This window comes from Biomphalaria glabrata, chromosome 2 (assembly GCF_947242115.1).
Source record: "Biomphalaria glabrata chromosome 2, xgBioGlab47.1, whole genome shotgun sequence".
Lineage (NCBI taxonomy): Eukaryota > Metazoa > Mollusca > Gastropoda > Planorbidae > Biomphalaria > Biomphalaria glabrata.
Window position 1 is genome coordinate 14,114,134 of NC_074712.1, and position 21,361 is coordinate 14,135,494.

The following is a 21,361-nucleotide window of genomic DNA, read 5'->3' on the forward strand; positions in this document are numbered from 1 at the left end:
CTTATGTGTATTCTTTTAATTGAGTTTCACACAAAGAAGTGACCATCTGCTCAATAAGTTCTTCAAAGTGAAATGTAATACAATGTGACAAAATCCTTGAAAACTTAGGACAAACTTATCTGTGGTGATAATGTCCAAAGCACAAAAAAGCATTGTTAAATTAATAATGTTATCAAATACTCAATCTCTAACATACATCCACCCATTTCCTAGCATTGTGAAAAATGACAACATATGTTAATGTTAGTTCTAGGACAAAAAATAAAAAAACAATAACAAACAATTAAAACAATGTTTAAGAGAGAACAATGCAAAAACAATTACTTCTTGGACCTAGATCTACCACCGCGTGAACCTCTTGTGGTCGGCTTTTTAGTTGGCTTTTCTTTCTCTTTTTCCTTAGTATCTTCAGTGGTGACCTCCATCTCTTCTTGGTCCTTAGTTTCATCTTCAGCTTTCGCTTCTTCAGCTTTCACTTCTTCAGCTTTCACTTCTTCAACTTTCACCTCTTCACTTGGAGCTGGTGGCGCAGACTCTTCAACCACTGTCTGGATTGGATCCTCTGGTTTGGCTTCACTGTCAACAGGAGCGGAACTATTCTCATTTTCTTCTGTTGCATCTAGCTTTGGTTTTTTACTTGGGGGCAAATCTTCTTTTCCATCTTCTGTTACTGCATCAGCTGCCTTCTTTTTGGACCCTTCCTGTTTATCTGATGTGCTCCCACTGTTTTTACGACTTTTGCCTTCTACAGTGGCTTTCATTTTAGCTTTTCTTCTTTCCTCTAGAAAAGCTCTTCTTCGTTCTCTTTCCTTCTTGAGATCTTCTTGCCTCTGTCTCTCAAATTCTATCTGCCTTTCTCTTGCCAGCCTTTGCTCCTCTTGTTGCTTTCTTTCTGCTGCTGTCAGCCAAGTGCCATCGTCATCCTCTGGTTCTCCACGACCTTGCTTGACCAAAAGGTTAGGACTGTAGTAACGATAGCTGTTAAATCGGAAAGAAGTTGACTTTTTTAATGTTATGCAGATGACATGTAAAAATCAGACATTTAATATAACTGAATGTTTATTATTGGAGCTTAAAAAAAAATCTACTGGGATTTAGTTGGTCTGAGTTATATTTTCAGCATACTTTTTAGATGTGAAAAAAAAATCTGCTAAGTTCTCTTATATTAGTCATAGGAGCAGATGGTGTCAGTTTCATTTGATTATGTGACCAATTAACAAGGGTATCGTGTAGCCATCTTTACATTTACCAAACAATGATAGGATTCTATTTGAGACTCAGGGACATCATTAGTTTGAATTTTTAAAAATCTCATCCTCTTCCAGAAGCTGAACCCTAGATGACCGGTTTGGTTGTCACGCTGTTCATCACTTTGGTATCACATTAATAGCCAAGCCTATGATAGTCTGCATTCTGTGATGTAGTCTTAAAGATGAAAACTATCTGAGCAATAAGAATAGGGACTATCTTCTGAAGTTTGAACCAGTGTGAACTTGGTTAGATCTAAATCAACTTAACTTAAGCAATCATCATTACTAATACATCTGGTTTGACTGATAGAACCTGGAAACTTACTGCATGTATTTGGTAACACAGCACATGATCAGCTTGCTGCCAACTAAGTCAATCTGTATGAAGATATCTGGCTCAGTGAGCGGAGATGTCTGCCAAGCTGATGGGTTCAGTGCCCAGATTGTGTTGCGAACAACTTCCAGCACGTTTTCTGTACTCGGCCCACCAAGATTTTCTAAGACCATGACACTGAAGTTTTTGGGTTCAACAGATGCAGTAAACATGGAAGAAAGCACACGTTTAGACATCACTTCTAACTGAAAATAAAAACAAAATCAAATTAAAACCAAGAACTGCTTCTAATGTTTATCTATCAGGAAATTTAAAAAAAAGTGTTTTTTTTAAATAATTCCTCTTTTATGAAGCTGATAAAGTCTTCTATAATTTCTCATTTTATTTATATTTGTAATGATTTGCTATTGCAAGAAGTCTTTCCAGTGAGCTTTGCACAATCAAATTCTTATATTAACAATCCAGCTCATGATTTCTGCATAAGATGGTGTGCCAGCATGTTCATGTACATCAATTTATTTATTCAACTACTTTAAGAAGTAAATGGTACATATGTAGTGACAATTTGAAGCTAGAATTTCAATTACAAATGAAAAAATAATGTTTACAAAAATGTTTGCTGGTTAACGAAATATCTGGGGATGACTTTCAAAACGGCTACTAGACTGATAAGCCTTTCATAGATTTGTTTAAAACACAAATTTTTCTTGGCTAAGTTGAAAGTAATCAGAAGAAAGCAGTTCAACAAGTTGTTTACTTGAAGGAGTGCCTAGGTTGTTTTCCACATCCTCGACCAGCAAGGAAAACATTCCAAATACATTAAGAGTTAAGTTATTCATTTATAATACAAAAGTGTCCTTTTTAATAATTGAAATGTTTTGATTGAATTTATACAAAAACATTCTGAAAGATTATTTTTGTTTTGGTTCTTGGAAATAATGAAAATCAGATCAAGGCACATTTTTGTCACACTTATTCTTAATGACGCTAAGATTTATTAGTGTTCAGTATACTCTTTTTTATGTATGACATTTTTATTAAAAATTCTTCTAATTTTTTTTTATTCGTACATTCGGTTATTTTGTTAAATTTCAGGTTAGTTTTCAAAATGTAAGCATGAATATTATTGTGGTAAGCTGGAAAAAGAGAATTTACTTGTATCCAATTATACTGGTGAGGATGAATAAAATAATTTTTTGTTTTATCATTTTAAGATTTTAATTACCTGTTCAAGATCAAAGTTACAAACTCCAATAACAGGAAGCAACTGACATGCACCATCCTCATAGACTCTTCTACGTTCCAACAACAGCTCCATGGCAGCCTCAGCCAGGGCCAGTGGGTCAGGAACATCAGACTTGATAAACATCACATTCCTCGTCTCTGTGCGATAGGCTTTGAATTTGTAAATGCTGCGCATGATAGGAAACTGCTTCTTCTTTGGGACACTTGAAGCAGACTTATCCTTGCTGGCTTCTTTTTTAGCTTGATCAGACTTGTGATCTTTACTTCTGTCTTGATCAGATTCTTTCCTGTCACTTTGTTTTTCAGACTCTTTTTCTTCTTCTTCTTTGTTGTCAATGGCATTATTATCCGCAGCAGACTCCAGTTGAGATTCTTCGTTCTTAGTTTCCTCTTCTTCAGTCTTATTTTCATTCTCTTTAATTTCAGATGTTTTGTCTGAGGTCTCTTCCAGGGCTTCTTTTTCTTCTTTATCATTCTTTTCTTTATCTTCCTTATTACCTTTTTCTTTGTCCTTCTTTTCTTTTTCCTTTTCTTTCTCTTTTTCCTTTTCTTTCTCTTTTTCCCTCTCCTCTCTTTCTTTCTCTCTTGCTTCCTCTTCCTCCTCCTCTCTATCTCTTTCTTCCTCAGGGGTTGGCCATAGTTTTATATTAGCTGGATCCATAAAATCAATTGCTAGATATCTTGGATTTAATGCAAGTTTCTTTGATTGAATCTTAACAGGTGATAAAAAAAAAATAATAAATTAACCATTAAAAAAAAAAAGTCATTTCATATTATGACAAAATATTTTAATTAAAAGCTAAATGTTCATTCAACAATACAAGTCAAGAAAAATAATTCTGTAAAGATGTATAAAAAAGAAACAAGATAAAACTCCTTAAATTAGGTAATATAATTGTATGACATATATTCTTAACTATTTCTGCAAGGTAATCATTGTTTAGGAAAATTAAAAAAAATAAAAAATTGGTTGTTTACCTGAACAGCTCCGTATATTTTGATGGAAGCTTGGCGAAGAAGTGTGATAGTATCATCCACTGCAAACTCTTCTTTTCCTGGCAATGTTGTAATTAAAAAGCCACGGTACCCTGGTTCAATATATTCCTGAGGTCCACCATACAAGTCCCATCCTCCATGTGGGGACTGCTGTCCAAAACTTTGATGTCCGAACATGGCTTTTTCAGATACACAAATGGATACTATTGAATTGAATCTGAAATATATATAAAAAAAATTACAAGCTTAAAAGAAATACAGTTGATATTAAACCCCACCCAATTACACTATTTCCTCTCAAAGTCCTAGAGGGATGGTCTGTGCTATCTTATAAAGCCTAAGCCTAAATGTAAAGACTATAGGACACTAGTGAAAAAGAAACTTTTAAAACTGATTTATGTTTGGTTTTAGGGACCCAGACGCATCCTCCCCCTTTCAGTTTAAGATTTAAATTTTCACTTTGACGTTCTGGATAAAATCAGTGAGTAGAAAACAGACTTTTATGCCCAATAAGTTAACATTATTATAACTCGTGGTGGTGCGAATAGGGGTAGTAGTGTATATGTTGTCAGCTGACGCAAAGCGCCCCAGACCAGAGCTAGATGAGTGGTCAACCGTGATGAGTGGAGATGGTCAACAGCGATGACTGGCAAAGTTTTAAGAAACATTTAAAGTGAATAGTGCGCAGGCCAGTCACATCAGATGTAGCCATGTGATCAACCAGAATGGCAGAGTGATGTTCCATCGGTTACTGGAAAGCCAGCGGGAATCCTATATAATAGAGTGAAAGTGTCGCAGTCAAGATGGTTCATTACAGCACAGTTAACTATAGACAACTTGGTTCAGCAGTGTGGTTCTGTACGGCTCATTAGGATGGTTCAGTGCGGAGTAAAATCAAGACACCTCGCGAGTACAAGATGACGTCTTGGTGTTTTCTAACGATCAAGTCTGACACAACGAGTCCAGTGTGTGGTCAGTCATAAACAGTGGAACCCAGTGCAAGTTCGGGATGAATCAGAGAGGCCAGTCAATTTGATAGAGTGGCACAAGAATTGAAAAATGTTTACAGTCAGTGTTACGCGCTGTCAATTGTACAATATTGGCTGTGATTTATTGGACATAAAATGTTATGTTACTTTAGAGCCCTGAGTTGTCAAGTTCTTTCAATTATTTGTGTCATGTAGTGCAGTTTGCAGAGAGCCTGGATAGTGAGAATCATCACAACATAATAGCCCCTACCCCCAAAAATTTTTTCAAAAGAACAGGCCCATAGCCCCATTGTATAAGCCCCAACCGGGGAAAATAGGTATTTTGAAGCTTTTTAATGGTATACAAGTATTATATATATATATATATATTTTTTTTTAAACTAGATGTATCGTTCTACTTTTTACAATTGTTTGTTTACATGTATTAGATCTTGAATTTGATTATTTTTTCAAAATAAAAATATTTTTTAGGGTTTTTTAAATTCGGGGTTATCCCTCTGCTTAGGGCCTGGGAGGGTTTTCCTAATCGGAAATAGGAGCTATTGGGTTAATTTCAATAGACTTTACTAGATCTAGAATAATCTCTAGATACTTTACTCTTTAGAATCTAGGGCTTTCTAGGCGTAGCCTAGAATCTAATCTTATCTTCTTATCTTATATAATACAGACGTTACTTCAAAAAAGAAGATGATTACGTCCTACGCGTCATGCATTTAGTCATGCATATTAACCAATGACTTAAACTCTGCCAAGTCACAGGTTTTCCTGGCTAGCTCAGGCAAACCATTCCATGCTCTAATAGCACTAGGGAAGAAGGAGTATTTGTACAAATTTGTCCTAGCATATGGGACGAGGAATGTACCTTTATCTTTTTGTCTTTCAGAGTATTTTATTAAATTCTGTTTTTGTAGATTTGAAGATTATGGTTCAGTGTTTTATGTATAATTGCTACTTTACTTTTGAGTCTTCTGTCCTGAAGGCTTTCTAAATTTAGTGATTTTACTAAAGGTGTTACTCTAGTCAAATGTGAATATTCGTTTGTTATGAATATCACTGCTCTATTTTGTGTCTGTTCCAGTTTCTTAATGTTTTCTTGAGTTGAGGGGTCCTAAACGGAGGATGCATATTCTATTATTGGCCTAACCAAGGTTAAATAACATTTTAGTTTTATGTTCTTATTTGATTTATAGAAATTTCTTTTAATAAATCCTAATGCTTTGTTTGATTTTTTAATAATTTCATCAATATGTGGATTCCATGACAGTTTTTCATTTATTATAACACCTAGGTATTTTGCGTTTTTAGTCTGTGTTACTGGTTTGCCATGAATAAGATAAGTGGAATTAATTTGTTTTAGGTTTTTTGTTACTCTTAACAACTGGTATTACTTCTTTAGTAGGTTTGTTTAGTGAGGCTGTTGTATTAATTTGAGTAGATTTAGGTTTAACAGGAGTGGATCTGGCTAGTGGTTGGTGAGTTTGGTTTGGGATGGTGTTTAGGATGTTGTATGGGTTAGAAGTGTCAGAATCAAAGGAATCAAACAGTCCTGATGTAAACTGAGGTAACCCACACTGTACACAGTGCCATGATGCGTCTTTGTTGCCTAAGGCATAATACACAGGTGTATTCATCTAGATATCAACCATTGAAATTTATATAAAGTACATATATATATTATATAATATTATATTATAAAGATTAAAAAAAGACACTTTTAAAAATAATATTTAATATGGCTAAATATGGTGGGGTGTTTGATATAAGTCATCATAAGTTACTCACTCTAACTATTTAGTAAGTATATAGAATAGATCTAGACCTAAATTATTCTAAATTTAATTAGTAATTTATTAACAAATCTAGGACTCATAGAAGTAGAAGATGATCATGATGTGATGACTTCACTTCTAGAGATTTACTCTAGAACTAGATTTCTACCTGTAACATTAGGTATGATTAGAAGCCATTTCAATTTACATGAGTTTACCGCTGACAGACCAGTGAGACCTGATACTTGAGTGACTCTCACTCAGACTGACACTCAAAGGTCTCAGTGACAGACTTAAGAAGTCTTAAGTGTAAGTCGTGAAGTCGAAGTCGTTAAGTTAAGACTAACAGTAAGACTAGATCTAGTAAAGTAACTTAGTAACACTGTCACACACTACACAGACAGGCAGTGAGACAGGAGTCAGGACAAGAGTAAGAGTAAGACTAAGACACTATAAGACAGTAACTTGAGTAAGAGTGACGAGTACGAGTCTGTGAATAATTTTTATAATTAGATCTATAGTAGCTTCTTATATTAGGAACAGCTCATAGAATTCTCCTTTAAGAAACACATCGCTTTTTTGTGTATTATTATTTTTTTTTTTATGTTTGGAGCTAAAAACGATGTTTCGGGACAGTGCATGTCCAATTTTAGATAAGTTCCTGTATTTTTGTTCCGCTTTTCCAAAGCAGATGGCAGTTTTTTAGATTCTCTGTAACCAAGTATGTAAAGCTATTGTTTTAACCTCCCCCGGCAATTCATACCCATATAAGGGATGAAGGCTATATTATTAGCCTGTTTGATCGTAGGCTGGTGGATATATCAAAATAAGCTTCCAAACATCTTTAGAAAGACATTCCAATCACATTCATACTGTTAGCTGTTAAATAAAATTAAAAAAGGAGGTGTTTCAACAATAATAATGAATTTAACACATTCTCCTATAGTGCACAAGGCAAAATCGTAATAAGAAATATTATTGGGATTAATAAATCTATGATTTTTTCAATGAATAAAAGTGACCTAGATCGAGATATCTAGAATATATAATTTATGAATGAAAGAAAAAGTGCGGGCTGCTAATTTGAAGCCAGAGACCATGCCCACTGCAGGTGATCACGCCAGGCGAGCGCTGGTGGTGAGGAGAGGTATACACTAAGCGTGTAGTGTCACAACCTATCATACAGGCAGTGGAGGGAAGGGGGAGAGAGTCATGAAAAGAATTATAAGCATCTATGGGAGGGAGGGGACGTTAAGGTGTAACAAAACGAACATCCAAAATGTCCAAATATGAAAAGAAGAGGGTCCTTGGATGGGAATTAAAAGAAAGAGACAGAGAATACATGTAGCCTAGTTGAAAATATCATCTTTATTAAATTATAATAATTAAATTATAGATCTATAATTTATATAGATTTATTTCTGTCTGTTTCTACACATAGATTATATAGGTAGGCATATATAAATAAATAAACTATAAACAATATATATATATATATATATATATATATTATTATATTATAAAAATTATATATATATATATATATATATACATAAATAGAGAGAGACAATATACTATAAATACATATTGCAGAAGTGAATCTACTTCTTTTAATACAATCTAAATAATTTTTAATTAACACAGATATAATTTATTAGCAATAACATAGTGGTGTTTAAATAACATAGGACATAGTGGTGTTTCTTAACGGTGCTCAATGTGCGCTAAGTAAAGGAGAAAGCACAAAAACTGTGTTTATTATAGGAGCATGAAGTGACCTGATTCATTTTAAAATAAAATCTTGACTATGTTTGGTAATTCAAAGAATCACAGCTATTTTTATAGTCCTTTAGTTGCAGAATAAGAATCTGCTTTCAGTTTTTTTGTAAGTTAAACCGTCCCCAAATAAAAAAATAAAATAAAAATTTGACCTAGTTCCCGAATACGGTGTGCCTAATAGATCTAGATTCTGGATCTATAACTAGATCTATAAGAATCTACTAGATCTAGATCTAGATCTATAGATCTAGCAGCTAGCAGGCAGATACTGAGATAGATTAGATTTATAGAATCGATAATGTCTGATTATTATGATAATGATTAGATCTATCTAGATCATAGTAGATCTAGCACTGATACTAATAGATGCTAGATATAATTACTTGACTCTTAATCCACTTAAAATAAAAATTAGGAAATTATAAAAAGATTCTCCATAAATCTACAACCACATATATCTACAATGTGAATTTTTTAAATTACCGTGACTATTCACACAAACGTGTGCAAAGATTTCAACGCATCAGATCTAGATTCTAGATCTAGATTTAGTTCTGTGGTGAGATTTATTTAATTTCTTTTAAATAATAAAGTATTCTAAATCCAGTTCTAAACAATTCAAAGCAGTAAAAGAAATAAATGTGAAAATTTTTAATAAAATGTCTAGATCTAGATTTATATCTAGATAATAAGATATATAAATTATATTCTAGATCTAGATTATCATCTTATACTCTACGTCTACGTACTGATATTTATCACAGTTTCTCAAAAAGTAGAATCTAAAGTAGATTTAGATATCTTTTTATATTTTATAGATCTAAGACCCTAAGATCTTGATAGAGACGATAGAGAGTGTGTCTCAATCTAGATTTATTCAAGATCCTAGATGATTTCTTTAAATTATCTTTATAATTAGATTTCATATCGAAAAATTTAAAAGGTAATCTACTTTAACTTTACTAGAATCCTGAGTAACTAGATAGATCTAGATGATGTAGGCTTAGGTAGGCCGTAGGGATGTGAAATTCTGAAATAAAAAAATTATCTTTGAAAAAACAATTTTTCGTTAGTACATTATTAAAATACTTTGAAAGAACTTTCCAATGGTGTATAAATTATGAATGTAAGTTAAACAGTTATAAAGTTATGATTCTTTTGGTGGCGTTTTGACCTAACATTGGTTGACATGGAACAATGAAGATGAGAGCGTCTGGCTGGCTCAGCCGGCGAGGACCCCCCCGGCTCAAAAAGTTAAAAATTGGAATTGAGTTTCATAGACGATAGATCTACTTATTAAATAAGAAATTTAATAGTAGATCTAGTATTATAAGTAAATTTCTAGTTCACAAATCTGATTTCATTTATAATTATGAACTTCACTTGTTTAGAATGTAAAAATTGATAAAATAAACAAATTATCGAGTCTAGAGCTACAAGAAATGTCTGAGGGGTGTGGACAAAATGGCGGCGTTGTGATGGGAGAAAATTAACAAAATATTTAAACAGTGGGATCAAAATTGCCTGAAACAATTTTTTTCAATTGCGCTTTAAAATTAAAAAAAAAATAGAAGTGACCAAAAAAACTCTTTAAAATCTATTTAGACCTATACATAATTGCTATATCTACTAGCCTATGCAAGATTTTATTGTTAAAATAGTTTAGTTTTCAAAAAAATTAAAAATCCCATAGGGAGCAGTGCAAATTTATGCATCAACATTATAATCGATAACAATTGAAACGAGCATGGTATCGTGATAAAACTTGGCAGAAATATGGCCAGATATATATTATTATATTATATTAGCACAAAAAAAAATTAAGTTCTAAAACATAACCTGAAATGAGTATCAGTAAAAATAAAAATATGTATACTTTCAAGTTTTAAAAAAGTAAGAAAATACACTTTTTTTTTAAGTCCACATGAAAAAAATGTTCCTCAATATAAAATGTATCCATATTCACCCACTTTAGCAACGATTTCAATGGATTTAAAATCATAATCGATTTCAATCAAGGGCCTATGAACAGAAAGTAAGAAAAACGGAACTCAATATTTGACGACATTTTTTTACTTCTGGTCTTACAGATTTTCACATATCTAGATGATGTAGATCTGTAAAACTTAACTTCCCATCGAAGTGAGGAATGTTATTGTTATGCAAGTCACCAAGTGGTACTATTAGTATTATTCATTATACTAATCTGAGATACCATAGTATAGTTATAGTCATAATTAGAGTAATTAGATCTAGACTGTACAGAGTCACTTTAGTCTTAGACTTTTTTTACGACTTTAGTCACTTTAGACTTCTAAAGTAAAGTCTAAAGTCACATTGTAGTAAAATTAGTAGAGTAATTGACATCAATCAAACAAGTTGACTGTTAAGCTCAGTCGCGGACATTTTTTATGTTTTTAGTCATTTTTTAGTCATTTTCACATGTTCCATATCAAAGGTGCCGCTCCATATTGCCCATCTCTGCTTAGAAACTGACGATACTTATAAGTGTAAGGTGCTAAGCCCAGTAACGTATTACTGATATATAAATCCAGATATTATTTATTTGGGGGAGAACCTAATAAGCTTTGGTAGCCAATAGATAATCCTGCCCTACCCAAGCCATTGGAGGACTCAACAGTTTACGTGGTTGATCTAAAAACAAAACATGCGCTGCTCTATGTATCTAGCATGCTCAGTGTATGTAACAGCCCAAAAGTCAGTGCTAGATATTTTTTTGATCAGGGCAAGGATAAAAAGCTATGGTAGCTTGTGAACTGTGTTACCTATAGATGAAGATAGATCCGCTCTCCCCAAGCCACCTGGTTGACCAAAAAACGTATTTTAGAGCACGCTTAGTATTTGTCACACACACACACACACAAGGTATCTTTATATATAATACGTATCTATCACGCTTAGTGTTTGTGACCTAATTAGCGGCTTGACCATTGGTACTTGATTGATGGCTCCTCCCCCTTTCCCCTCAACATTGTTCTTACTACAACTTGAACAATGTTTTGGGGCTGTGTTGATGGCCTGGTTTACACCTCTGTGTTGCGCTATCACTGACCCTTTTTTGTTGTGTGTTTGTCTGATATCTGCGCTTGGATTGAGTCTTGGGTGAAAATAAAACTAAATATATCTAATTTATAAAGAAACTAGACATATGTTACCTGCGACCCGCAGGTCTTTATTTGCGCATTACTGTCGATATAGTCACTGTAAACAATTAAACGAAATAATAATGTAATAAGTAAAGCGAATGTGTCAATGTAAAAATAGTGTGAATGAAGCTATCAAATCAAAATAGCTAATAGGCTTAAATCCATTTTTTTTTTTCAAATTAAAACATTTGCTTTTAGGCCTACATATATTTGATTAAAATTTGAGATGAATAGACTAAATTTTGTATGTTCATTTGTATAAAGTATAAAGTAGATGTTGAGGTAGACATAGATCTAAATCTACACTAATCTAGAGTTAAAAATTGGCTTTTATAGAGTTCATTCTGTGTTGCGCATGCGTTAACTTTTTTTCATGAATGAATATAGGCCTATCTCAACACGGCTACGCAGCTTTAGCAAACAGCGAACGAATGTATTAAAAATGCTTTAGAAAAACAAATTTGAATGTTAATTTGATTAAAATATGAAATGAATGGACAATAATTAGTATGTTTATGTGTTAAAGCATAATGAAAGAATGTTCGCCAGGAAATCTGTAGTCACAGATATCAGGAACTAATTTATGTAAAAAATGCTTTTGAATAATCTAGTGGATTGGATTTAGATGTATGTTAAACGTAGCTAATGATCCTTTCACGTTATTTCTCTTTCGCTACGAAAATAAAATTAGTTTTGCGAAAATCGGTTTACCCGAAGTTGATACATTCTTATCTATTAAAAACGAAAAGAGCGATAGCTTTGTTAAATGAATGGGATTATAAAGTGAACAATTAAACGAAATAATTTTTAGTACGCGATTCATGAATGAATATAGATCTAGGCCTATCTCAACTCGGCTTCGCAGCTTTCGTAAATGAATGTAGCTTTAGAAAACCAAATTTGAATGTTTATTTGATTAAAATATGAAATGAATGGACTTTAATTAATATTTTTATGTGTTAAAGTATAAAACTATCTGTGGGAAGAGAAGTTTTATCATCTTAGAGTTGAATTAGTTTTAGATCTAGGGATGGGATTATAAAGTAAACAATTAAACGAATTAATATTTAGTACGCGATTCATTACGGTATTGTCTAATGAAAGAATGTTCGCCAGGAAATCTGTAGTCACAGATATCAGGAACTAATTTATGTAAAAAATGCTTTTGAAACACAAAATTGAAGGTTAATTTTATTTTATAATGAAATCAATGGATCTTCTTTTGTATTTTCATCTGTCAAAGTAAAAAACTATCTTCGCAAAGTGTATTTCTTAAAATTAGATCTAGGTCTAAATCCTTTCTATCTTTTCTCATGTCAACATTGTAGACATGGCCTAGATCCGTAAAATACTATAGCTGTAATAGAGTCGGACAACTTTATTTTTTTTAGGGTCTTAAGTTTGTTTTAGGGCTACAATACATACACTACGGTCTAAGTTAGTACCCAAGGAACATTCCTGCCTAGTTTTATCAAGATTGGTCAAGCGGTTTTGATGTCTACAAGTAACATACATACATACATACACCTCACATTCTACTTTATAATATAGATGGACGATGCACAATAGGAATGGACTATTTTCGTCATAATCATCGAATTAAAGGAGAATTTTTAAAAATACAGTGGGGTGTTCAAGAAGTACCTTAACATGAAGGTGTTCGATTGATGTCAGTTACTATAGATCTAGCTACTCACAATCTACTGTACTTAGTAGGACTAGACTACTAGATTCTAGATTTAGATTCTATTAAAGTTACCGGGTACTTAATAACTTCCAACTTACAGTGACTTACTAAAGACTAAACATACAAATACTTGAATACTTCAAATAGGCCTGTGTATTACACTGTAATTTACGGCTCTGTTTTATGAGTAGGTTTTAAGCACAGTTAATAAAAGAATAAAACTTTAATTACCTAATATTTACTAATATTATATGCACACAATGACTCTAGTCTCTAGTATTAGTATCTATAAGATACACATAGGAACTTAAAATGTACATTTCCACAACAGAGAATACTCATTATCATTATCTCATTATCATTATGAACTAATTATGGCATCTCTAAAATGTTTCTTATTAAAAAAAAAAATGGAACAGCAATCATTTGTAATGTTCTTTAATAAATGATAAATGGTTGTTTGAGGTTTTGGGATGACAGTCAAGTTGTTACTTGATTAAGAAATAACTTTCATTACATTCATCACATTTTCTGTGGACATACCACAGCTGATGACGTTTCTGTTCTGGGTGGGATGTTGGCAAGATATTTATTATTTCTAAAATCAAGTAACAATAATTGATTAAATAAATGCATAGTCATAGTTTTGTGTATTTTTACAATGTATCACACAAACAGGCGGGACATATGTGTGTATATATATATATATATATATTAGGGGTGAACGGGATAGTCGCTCCGGCTTCTTCCGAACATTCTGCATTTTTTCACTATTTAACAATATTTGGCTCCGGTCGAATATCACTGCCGAATAGTTGGCAGAATAGTAAAAAGTACACCTATTTAATATGCATAAAGTGGACCTCGTTCCATTAATGTCTGTTGTAGAATGTATTAATTTTTATATTTAAACAAAATAATGTGCTTAGAAATAGAGCCTTTATAAATATGCACCAATCATCGTTTATTATAAAGACAAGGTGTGTTAATATACATATAAATGAAATTTTACATCATAAATGCGCTTTACATACAGAGCAGCAATGGCTGGCACATTATTTCATTAAGTGTTGACCTTTGAGTGGGTTAGTTAACATGTTAAGATTCCTTGACTACGTCTAGCTGTGCGGGTATATCTCCAGAGGTAGAGATGAACAACTCCCACCCCCTTTTATTTGTTTAGTCCATCACATTCATTGATTGACATGTGACCACAAGTTAAATATGATGGCCGTAGGTTTAATGTCAGCGTATTGACACTCTCTAGAAGTCACACCTTTCGAGATAACTGAGTCTGTTTACTGGGTATTAAATCTTTAGTAGGGGGCTGGACTATAAGCCACACCTCTACACTGGTAGCCAGGTATATTTCCAGAGGTATAGATGAACAACTCCCACCCCCTTTTATTTGTTTAGTCTATCACATTGAGTTCATTGATTGACAGGTGACCACAAGTCAAATACGATGGACGTATGCATTCTCTAGAGGTCACACGAGGAACTAGGTTTCTTTACTTAGTAGAAAATCTTAATTAGGGGGCTTGACTTCAAGCCACACATCTACACAGGTAACCTGACAAAGAGTTTGCTTATTTGAAGAAAAATCTGAATTACATAGCTGGACTAGAGGCCACACCTTATCACTTGTGCCAAGTTACTTGGATATAAATCTCGATTAGTAAGCTGGACTAAAGATTACACACCTAAACGAATGACCCTTTGCTGCAAAAAAACACAAACCACGAGATTTCATAGCCCAGTAAGCCAGTAACTAATTATTTTGTAGAAAAAAAACTATATCAGCATTAGAGACACAACCAAACTTATCTTTAAATGGAGAGCTAAACACCCCCTACTCCTTATTTTATTTATTTGGTCCTTGACACTCAATTTATTGATAGACATTGACCATTTTTAAGCCAGAATGGAAAAACATGTGTTAAGAAAGCATACTACACAGTAATTAATATTACGGTTAAATTACTTTTTGTAACGTGAATATTACTCCTGCAGTTAAGTGTCTTGATTTGATAAAGATATTCTGAATAATTTGGTGACAGTCAAGTAACTCCTCGTTATTACTATTTTTTTTACTTAGCCACTGTGTATCAGGCCAGGACGACTTTTTACACACCTGACACCCTTTTGTAACAGTCATAGAGACCACGATAAAATCAGTAATAATTAAGGAAGATGTTTCTAACATACGTTCTTTGAATTTAATGTTTCTAACATACGTTCTTTGCACAATAAAATAAAATAAAAATGTACATGTTTGTGTAAGTGTATCTTTAGCCTTGTATTAAAACCTGTAGAAAGAAAGCTAATTTCACTGTTCAATTCTTTTGACTTCATAAATAACGGAAAATCTTACAGTAAAATTGCATAAAAGAAATTAAACAATAGTACTGCAATTAGATCTAGCAAACAAAGAAATAATATGCTGGAGTGTTAAAAAACCCTTCAAGAGCTCTGTAACTAGTGTAGGGGTATAATTTATCTATATGCTTGACTGACCATGCCAATGTGTTATCTTTTTTGCCTGACCACTCAACACTATTGCGTATGCCCAAGGAAAATAAAACGTGTAATGGTCAACACCATCAATTATACACACTACACTAGGACTACATGTGTAGGCTCACTATGTCTATCTGACCAGGTTGTTGCAATCAGTCGAACACACAGTTTATTATTATTATTATTTTTTTTTTGGTGGATGAGTTTTTTCTTCTATAGTTAGTTTTCCTAATGCTCTTAGATCTATATAACAGTACATCTAAACATAGATATCAATAATAGGCCTACAGACTACAATTAAATCTATGCTTCACAACATCTAAGGTTCAAGATATAAATAGGTATAATTTATGTTCCCGCTGTTAATAAATATCGTTTGCAGCAAATGGATTTATCTAAAACAATACGCCTACTACTATGCCTTAGATTCGAACTAATAACTAACAGCTACTATTAGTATTAAGCCCTTGAATACAGAACTAGAAGTGCTCCTTGGACTTTAAATTACAAGCCTGATAATCAGCTGTTGGTCTGAAATTCATGAACACATACATGCAACCACTATACAAGCCAGATTGCACTTTACTTTTGAGAGATTTACTTTAGTAACTTCTTAAATATATACTTACATATTTAACATTGACCCTCCCAGGGCATGGTCAGTCAAGCATATATATAAATTATACCCCTTCACTAGTTACAGAGCTCTTAAAGGGTTTTTTAACACTCAAGCTATTTACAAGACATTTAGGTATTTGGCTCTGGCCGAATATCATTTTTTACGATTCTGCAATATCCGGCTCCAACCGAATATTAGGGGTGCACCGGATAGTACTTTTTGAATCTACTTAAATTCATTTTTCAAATAAAAACATTTGCTAAATCTAGATCTAGACTAATCTTGGATAGAGTTCATTCTGTACGTGCGTGAAGGCTTCGCTCTGTGCATGCGTGACCTTTTTTATTAGATTATGCGATTCATGAATGAAACTATTAGAATATATCTCAACACGGCTTTGCAGCTTTAGTGAACGAATGTATGAAAAATGCTTTAGAAAAAACAATTTGAATGTTAATTTGATTAAAATATGAAATGAATGGACTATAATTAGTATGTTCATGTGTTAAAGTATAAAACTATCTTTGCGAAGAGAAGTTCTATCATCTTAGAGTTGAATTAGGGTTTTAGACCTAGGAATAGAGAGATGTGTAACCTTTCGGGTAATGTCAAATGAAAGAATGTACGTCAGGAATTCTTAATTCGCAGGAATGAATTTATGTAAAAATGCTTTTGAAACACAAATTTGAAGATTAGTTTTATTAAATAATGAAATCAATAGACTATATTTTGTAATTTTCATGTGCCAAAGTTAAAAAAACACAATAAACCTCAATTACAAAAGGATGGATGAAGTGGTTGGTTGCTCTCCATTAATGCTAGAATATAAAGATTTTTAAAAAATCATTTATTCCTTTCTAATTCAGGGTGTTTTAAGGTCATTCATTGTCACAGAGATGTACCCAAAATCCCAATTCATTAAGCCCTGGTTGTGTGTGAATGTTTTAGGTGGTTTGTATTAGCATCTAGATATTTTTGTTGTAAATTTAGTAGTAATGCTGAGGCTGATAAATGCAATCAAACTGAATTTCCATTTGTTTAGACCAATAAAATTATCTATCTTATTTTATGAAAAAAAAAAAAGTAAAGTTGCCCTTTCAGACCATGTGGTCTAAAGGGCAGATGATGTAAAGGTCATGTGTTTCTGTGGCCCATGGTTAAAGAGGGTCTCATGTGGCCAGAACAATGACCACACGCCTTTTCTATTCTCCAATTAAAGGGAAACTCCGAAGGTTTTTCAAATTTGAGCTATTGACATATTTAAATTCTGCGGGAAAAGCTGTAATAGTAAACATTTTACCATTTTTGTATTTAAATGCTTAGAAAAATTTATATTTAATAAATTAGTCAGTAAATTCTTGACATCTAAAAAAAAAACGGGATTCTTTGAGATTTTGTTTTAAGCTAGTTCATACATCACTTCCCTCAACAATACTGAAAGAGAAACTACATTTAACCAATCGTATCGCTTCATTCTTACAGTAGCTGTTAGGCTTAGTGATGGCCTAGTCCAGATCTATGATACAGTTTATATATATATAAACAAACTTGTATAAATAGATCTAAAAAGCATTAGATAACCAACTAGAGAAAAAAAGTAACATTTTCATCTAAGCCTTTCCCTGTTCCAAGAAGTAAATAGATCATGTGTCTGACTGATTCAAACAAACTGGTCAGTGTAAGGCTAGTTGAGATTACGTGTAGTCGGTCATGACAAGAAAAGTAAGAAAACCAAGCGATAGTGTTTGTTGTGTGTTGAGTGGTCTGGCGAGAAAATACACACTGCCATGGTTAGTCAAGCATGTAAATCTACTTTTAATACGCATTTTTTTCTTTGCATACAAGATCCTAGATCTAACTGCATAGACGAAGATATATTTCTTTTACAAGAATGTAATCTTTGCTGTATGGTCTCCCGTTATACAGAAGTCAATAGATTAAATTAAACGTAGTTGTGACATTACATAGAAACCCAGTGAAAGTCTGACTGTTTTGGATGCGCAGGAAAATTACGTTGGAAAAACATCAATTACTAAGTTATTATTGCAAATAAAAAAAAAAAGAATAATATATTCATTATCTGTAATTCAAAAAAAATATTATATCAAAAATTGTCAAAACCATCGGAGTTTCCTTTAATTGTACTATAATAGTAGTAATATTCAAGGGGAATAAGTAGTCAGATATGTTATGCATTTTTATCTTTAAAAAATCAATGTAATTTTTTAACTGATTTCAGATGTCTGGCACAGAGTCTAAAGGAAAGAAAAGGAGCAAAGCTTACTATAAGAAATGTTCCAATGCTGGCAAGCGAGCAAAGCAAGGAGCCCATACATTGGAGCCTGGGATAAAAGGTTTTCTTGTGATGTGCAACCACAATGAAAGTGGAGCTGTCAGGGAATCCTACAACATCCTTAATGAATATGCAGACAATATATATGGCAGAGACCAGGTAGGCTAATTTAGATTTATTACACAATTTTTTATCATTTAATTGCTTTTATGAATAGAATTACACAATTTCCACCATTTATTTGCTTTTATGAATAATTTTTTCTATATTTGCCTGAAATATTAAATGTCATATCATTTTTCATATTTCTATAACTTAGCAATCAACCTCAACGAAAGTGATATAAAACAGAACGTTTAATAATCAATTATAAACTACAACCAGAGCCAAACTTAGAAACACATCTCAGGCCTTCTTGTTTACATCGCTAATCATCGGCCATCTTCCTTCCTCTGTTCTCTATCATGTCCTCTGGTACACAATGTCGCGCCAAATGACAGTGCGCAATGTAGAGTCATAACAATATTTTAAGTGTGCCACTAACATGACCTATTTTTTTTGTCATGAAAATGACTTTAATATATTCTTTGGTATTTTGGGAAAACTAAAAATGAAACACAGTTTAAATACCTTGGTACTATCCTAGACAATAAACTAAATTTTACTGCAAATACTGATTATATTAGCAAATAAGGGCATCAAAGATTACGATTACTAAGAAAACTGTCATCGTTTAATGTTAGTGAAAAGGCCTTGGCTATGTTTTATCACGCTCACATCTGCAATATTTTAAGTTTCAATATCACTGCCTGGTATAGCAATCTGAGCATTAAAAATAAAAATAAACTTTATAGAATCCTAAATGCTGCTGGTAAAATCATTGACAAAAAACAAATCCCATTTGGGCAGTTGTTTGACACAAACATCTATAAAAAAAACTAACAAGATCCTCGAAATAAAGAGATACAAGACACCGATGGCAAAGACAAACAGACACAAACACTCTTTTGTTCCCCTGGCAATCAAATCATTAAATTAGAACAATCTGAAATAAACTTTGTCACATGTAAATTATGAGTGAGTCTGGTGTGAATGTACACTTTGGTTTCTTATATTTATAATGTTTTTTGTTTGGTGTAATGCACAAATTGTAAGACAAATTTCCATACGGACAATAAAGATTATTATTATTATTATTATAAAATAGATGATCAGAAAGAATAAATAGCAAAACCTTGATTGATTATTTTTTTTTTTACAATTCTGTTCCAGGCTACATTAAACAAGTTTTCTTTTTGCTTCTGTTCTACAGGCATCAAGTGATAAGATTTCTAATGACTGTAGTGAAGAAGAAGAAGAGGAGGAGGATATTGAGAAAGCTTTAAAGAAAGAAGTTGACGAAATCAAAAATACAGATTTCAAACAAAAAAGATTCCAGAGTGTGAAAAGTCGAGCCAAAAATTGTATTTTTATTCAGTCTACAGTTGAGGACCCTGTACTTGTCACTTTGAAAATAATGGAAGACATTGCTCAAAATGGTCTGAAAAAAGCTAGGTTTGCAGCCCGCATACTTCCTATCGTGGGCACATGCAAAGCCAACATTGATGATATAGAAAAACTGTCCAAAAATGTTCTGTCGACAGCATTTTCTTCAACTAGCTCTAATGTTCCATCATCATACACAATACTTTACAAATCAAGAAACAATAATGGAACCAACTGTGGCAAGAATCAGGTCATCTCCTCAATTCGGTCAGTCATCACTGACATTAACCCTCAGGTTAAGTTCTCTTGGTCAGACTTTCAAGTGGCCATCCTTGTGGAAATAGTATGCACTATCTGCTGTTTAGGTGTGGCCCCAGACTACACCAGGTTACGGAAGTACAATCTGCAAGAGCTACAGCAGGGGGCAAGGGCGTTAAATGATGAGTCCACCAAGACAAGTTTTGTTAAAGATCAAGTGGAAGAAGATGAAGGCTTCAGGTTAGAGGTGCCTGGTGATGACAAACAGAGCAATGTCTTATTAAAAGACTCAGAAATACTTAATGAAAGTAATACCGTAGTTGACTCTGAAAGGATGGACAAAGGTAGCGAAGAAGATGCTTTGGTGACTGGAAATGATAAACTGTCATTTGTTGCTTCTAGGGATTTCAACTGTGAAGATGCATCTACTGAGCCAAAATGTTGTGATAAACCCATAAATACCTATTCCTCCCAGGAGTCTGTTGCTTCTAGTGAGGTATCAAGTCCCAGTATAATTGATGTCAAAGATCTTGATGGTAACAGTGTTAGTAATATTATTGAAGACAAAATGAACTGTACAGAAAACCAAGTTTGATCAAAACATAGGGTCAGTTGAGTACTGGTACTGTGAATCTTAAATAATAATGTAATATATACATTTTACATTAGTTTTCTGCCTGTTGTTTTAAGAAATAAATTATATTAGAAACTTCAAAATATAAGAGTCTTTTGAATTTTTGCTGAGAAATATTTTATGTAATAGCTTATAGTCAAAGTCTTAAATTTTATTTTGTTATCACTGATACCCTGGTTAGTTTAAAATGAAGACAGCCAGTAGTGATTATCACAAATATGAGAACTGTTAGGATGTGTGACTTGTATTTCCCTTTCATTCAATGCAAAAGATGGCTGCCTGGTCGTGCGGTTTGCGCGCTGGACTGTCGTTTGGATTTATCGACGGTTCAAACCC

At 33.0% G+C, this 21,361-nt stretch overlaps 2 protein-coding genes across 9 annotated transcripts; one reads left to right on the plus strand and one right to left on the minus strand.

The window, feature by feature from the left end:
* Position 1: 1 nt before the first annotated feature.
* Positions 2 to 16,503, minus strand: LOC106078623 (glutamic acid-rich protein-like). 4 transcript variants are annotated; one of them, XM_056019251.1, is made up of 5 exons: positions 16,366 to 16,503; positions 3,808 to 4,042; positions 2,810 to 3,541; positions 1,576 to 1,829; positions 2 to 978 (listed from the first exon to the last, which is right to left on the minus strand). In XM_056019251.1, the coding sequence occupies exons 1-5, from the start codon at positions 16,374 to 16,376 to the stop codon at positions 321 to 323; spliced, it is 1,890 nt and encodes a 629-aa protein (XP_055875226.1). In that variant the 5' UTR covers positions 16,377 to 16,503; the 3' UTR covers positions 2 to 320. The 4 variants fall into 4 exon arrangements, with proteins under 4 accessions (XP_055875226.1, XP_055875227.1, XP_013095013.2 ...); XM_056019252.1 differs by lacking the exon at positions 16,366 to 16,503 and adding an exon at positions 8,846 to 8,993; XM_013239559.2 differs by lacking the exon at positions 16,366 to 16,503 and adding an exon at positions 8,746 to 8,864.
* Positions 8,848 to 21,119, plus strand: LOC106078568 (THUMP domain-containing protein 1-like). 5 transcript variants are annotated; one of them, XM_056019275.1, is made up of 3 exons: positions 8,848 to 8,921; positions 18,595 to 18,807; positions 19,961 to 21,119. In XM_056019275.1, exons 2-3 carry the CDS (start codon positions 18,595 to 18,597, stop codon positions 20,984 to 20,986), a joined length of 1,239 nt encoding a protein of 412 aa, XP_055875250.1. In that variant the 5' UTR covers positions 8,848 to 8,921; the 3' UTR covers positions 20,987 to 21,119. The 5 variants fall into 5 exon arrangements, with proteins under 5 accessions (XP_055875250.1, XP_055875247.1, XP_055875248.1 ...); XM_056019272.1 differs by lacking the exon at positions 8,848 to 8,921 and adding an exon at positions 9,145 to 9,305 and having other exon boundaries at positions 19,961 to 21,118; XM_056019273.1 differs by lacking the exon at positions 8,848 to 8,921 and adding an exon at positions 10,405 to 10,504.
* Positions 21,120 to 21,361: the final 242 nt, after the last annotated feature.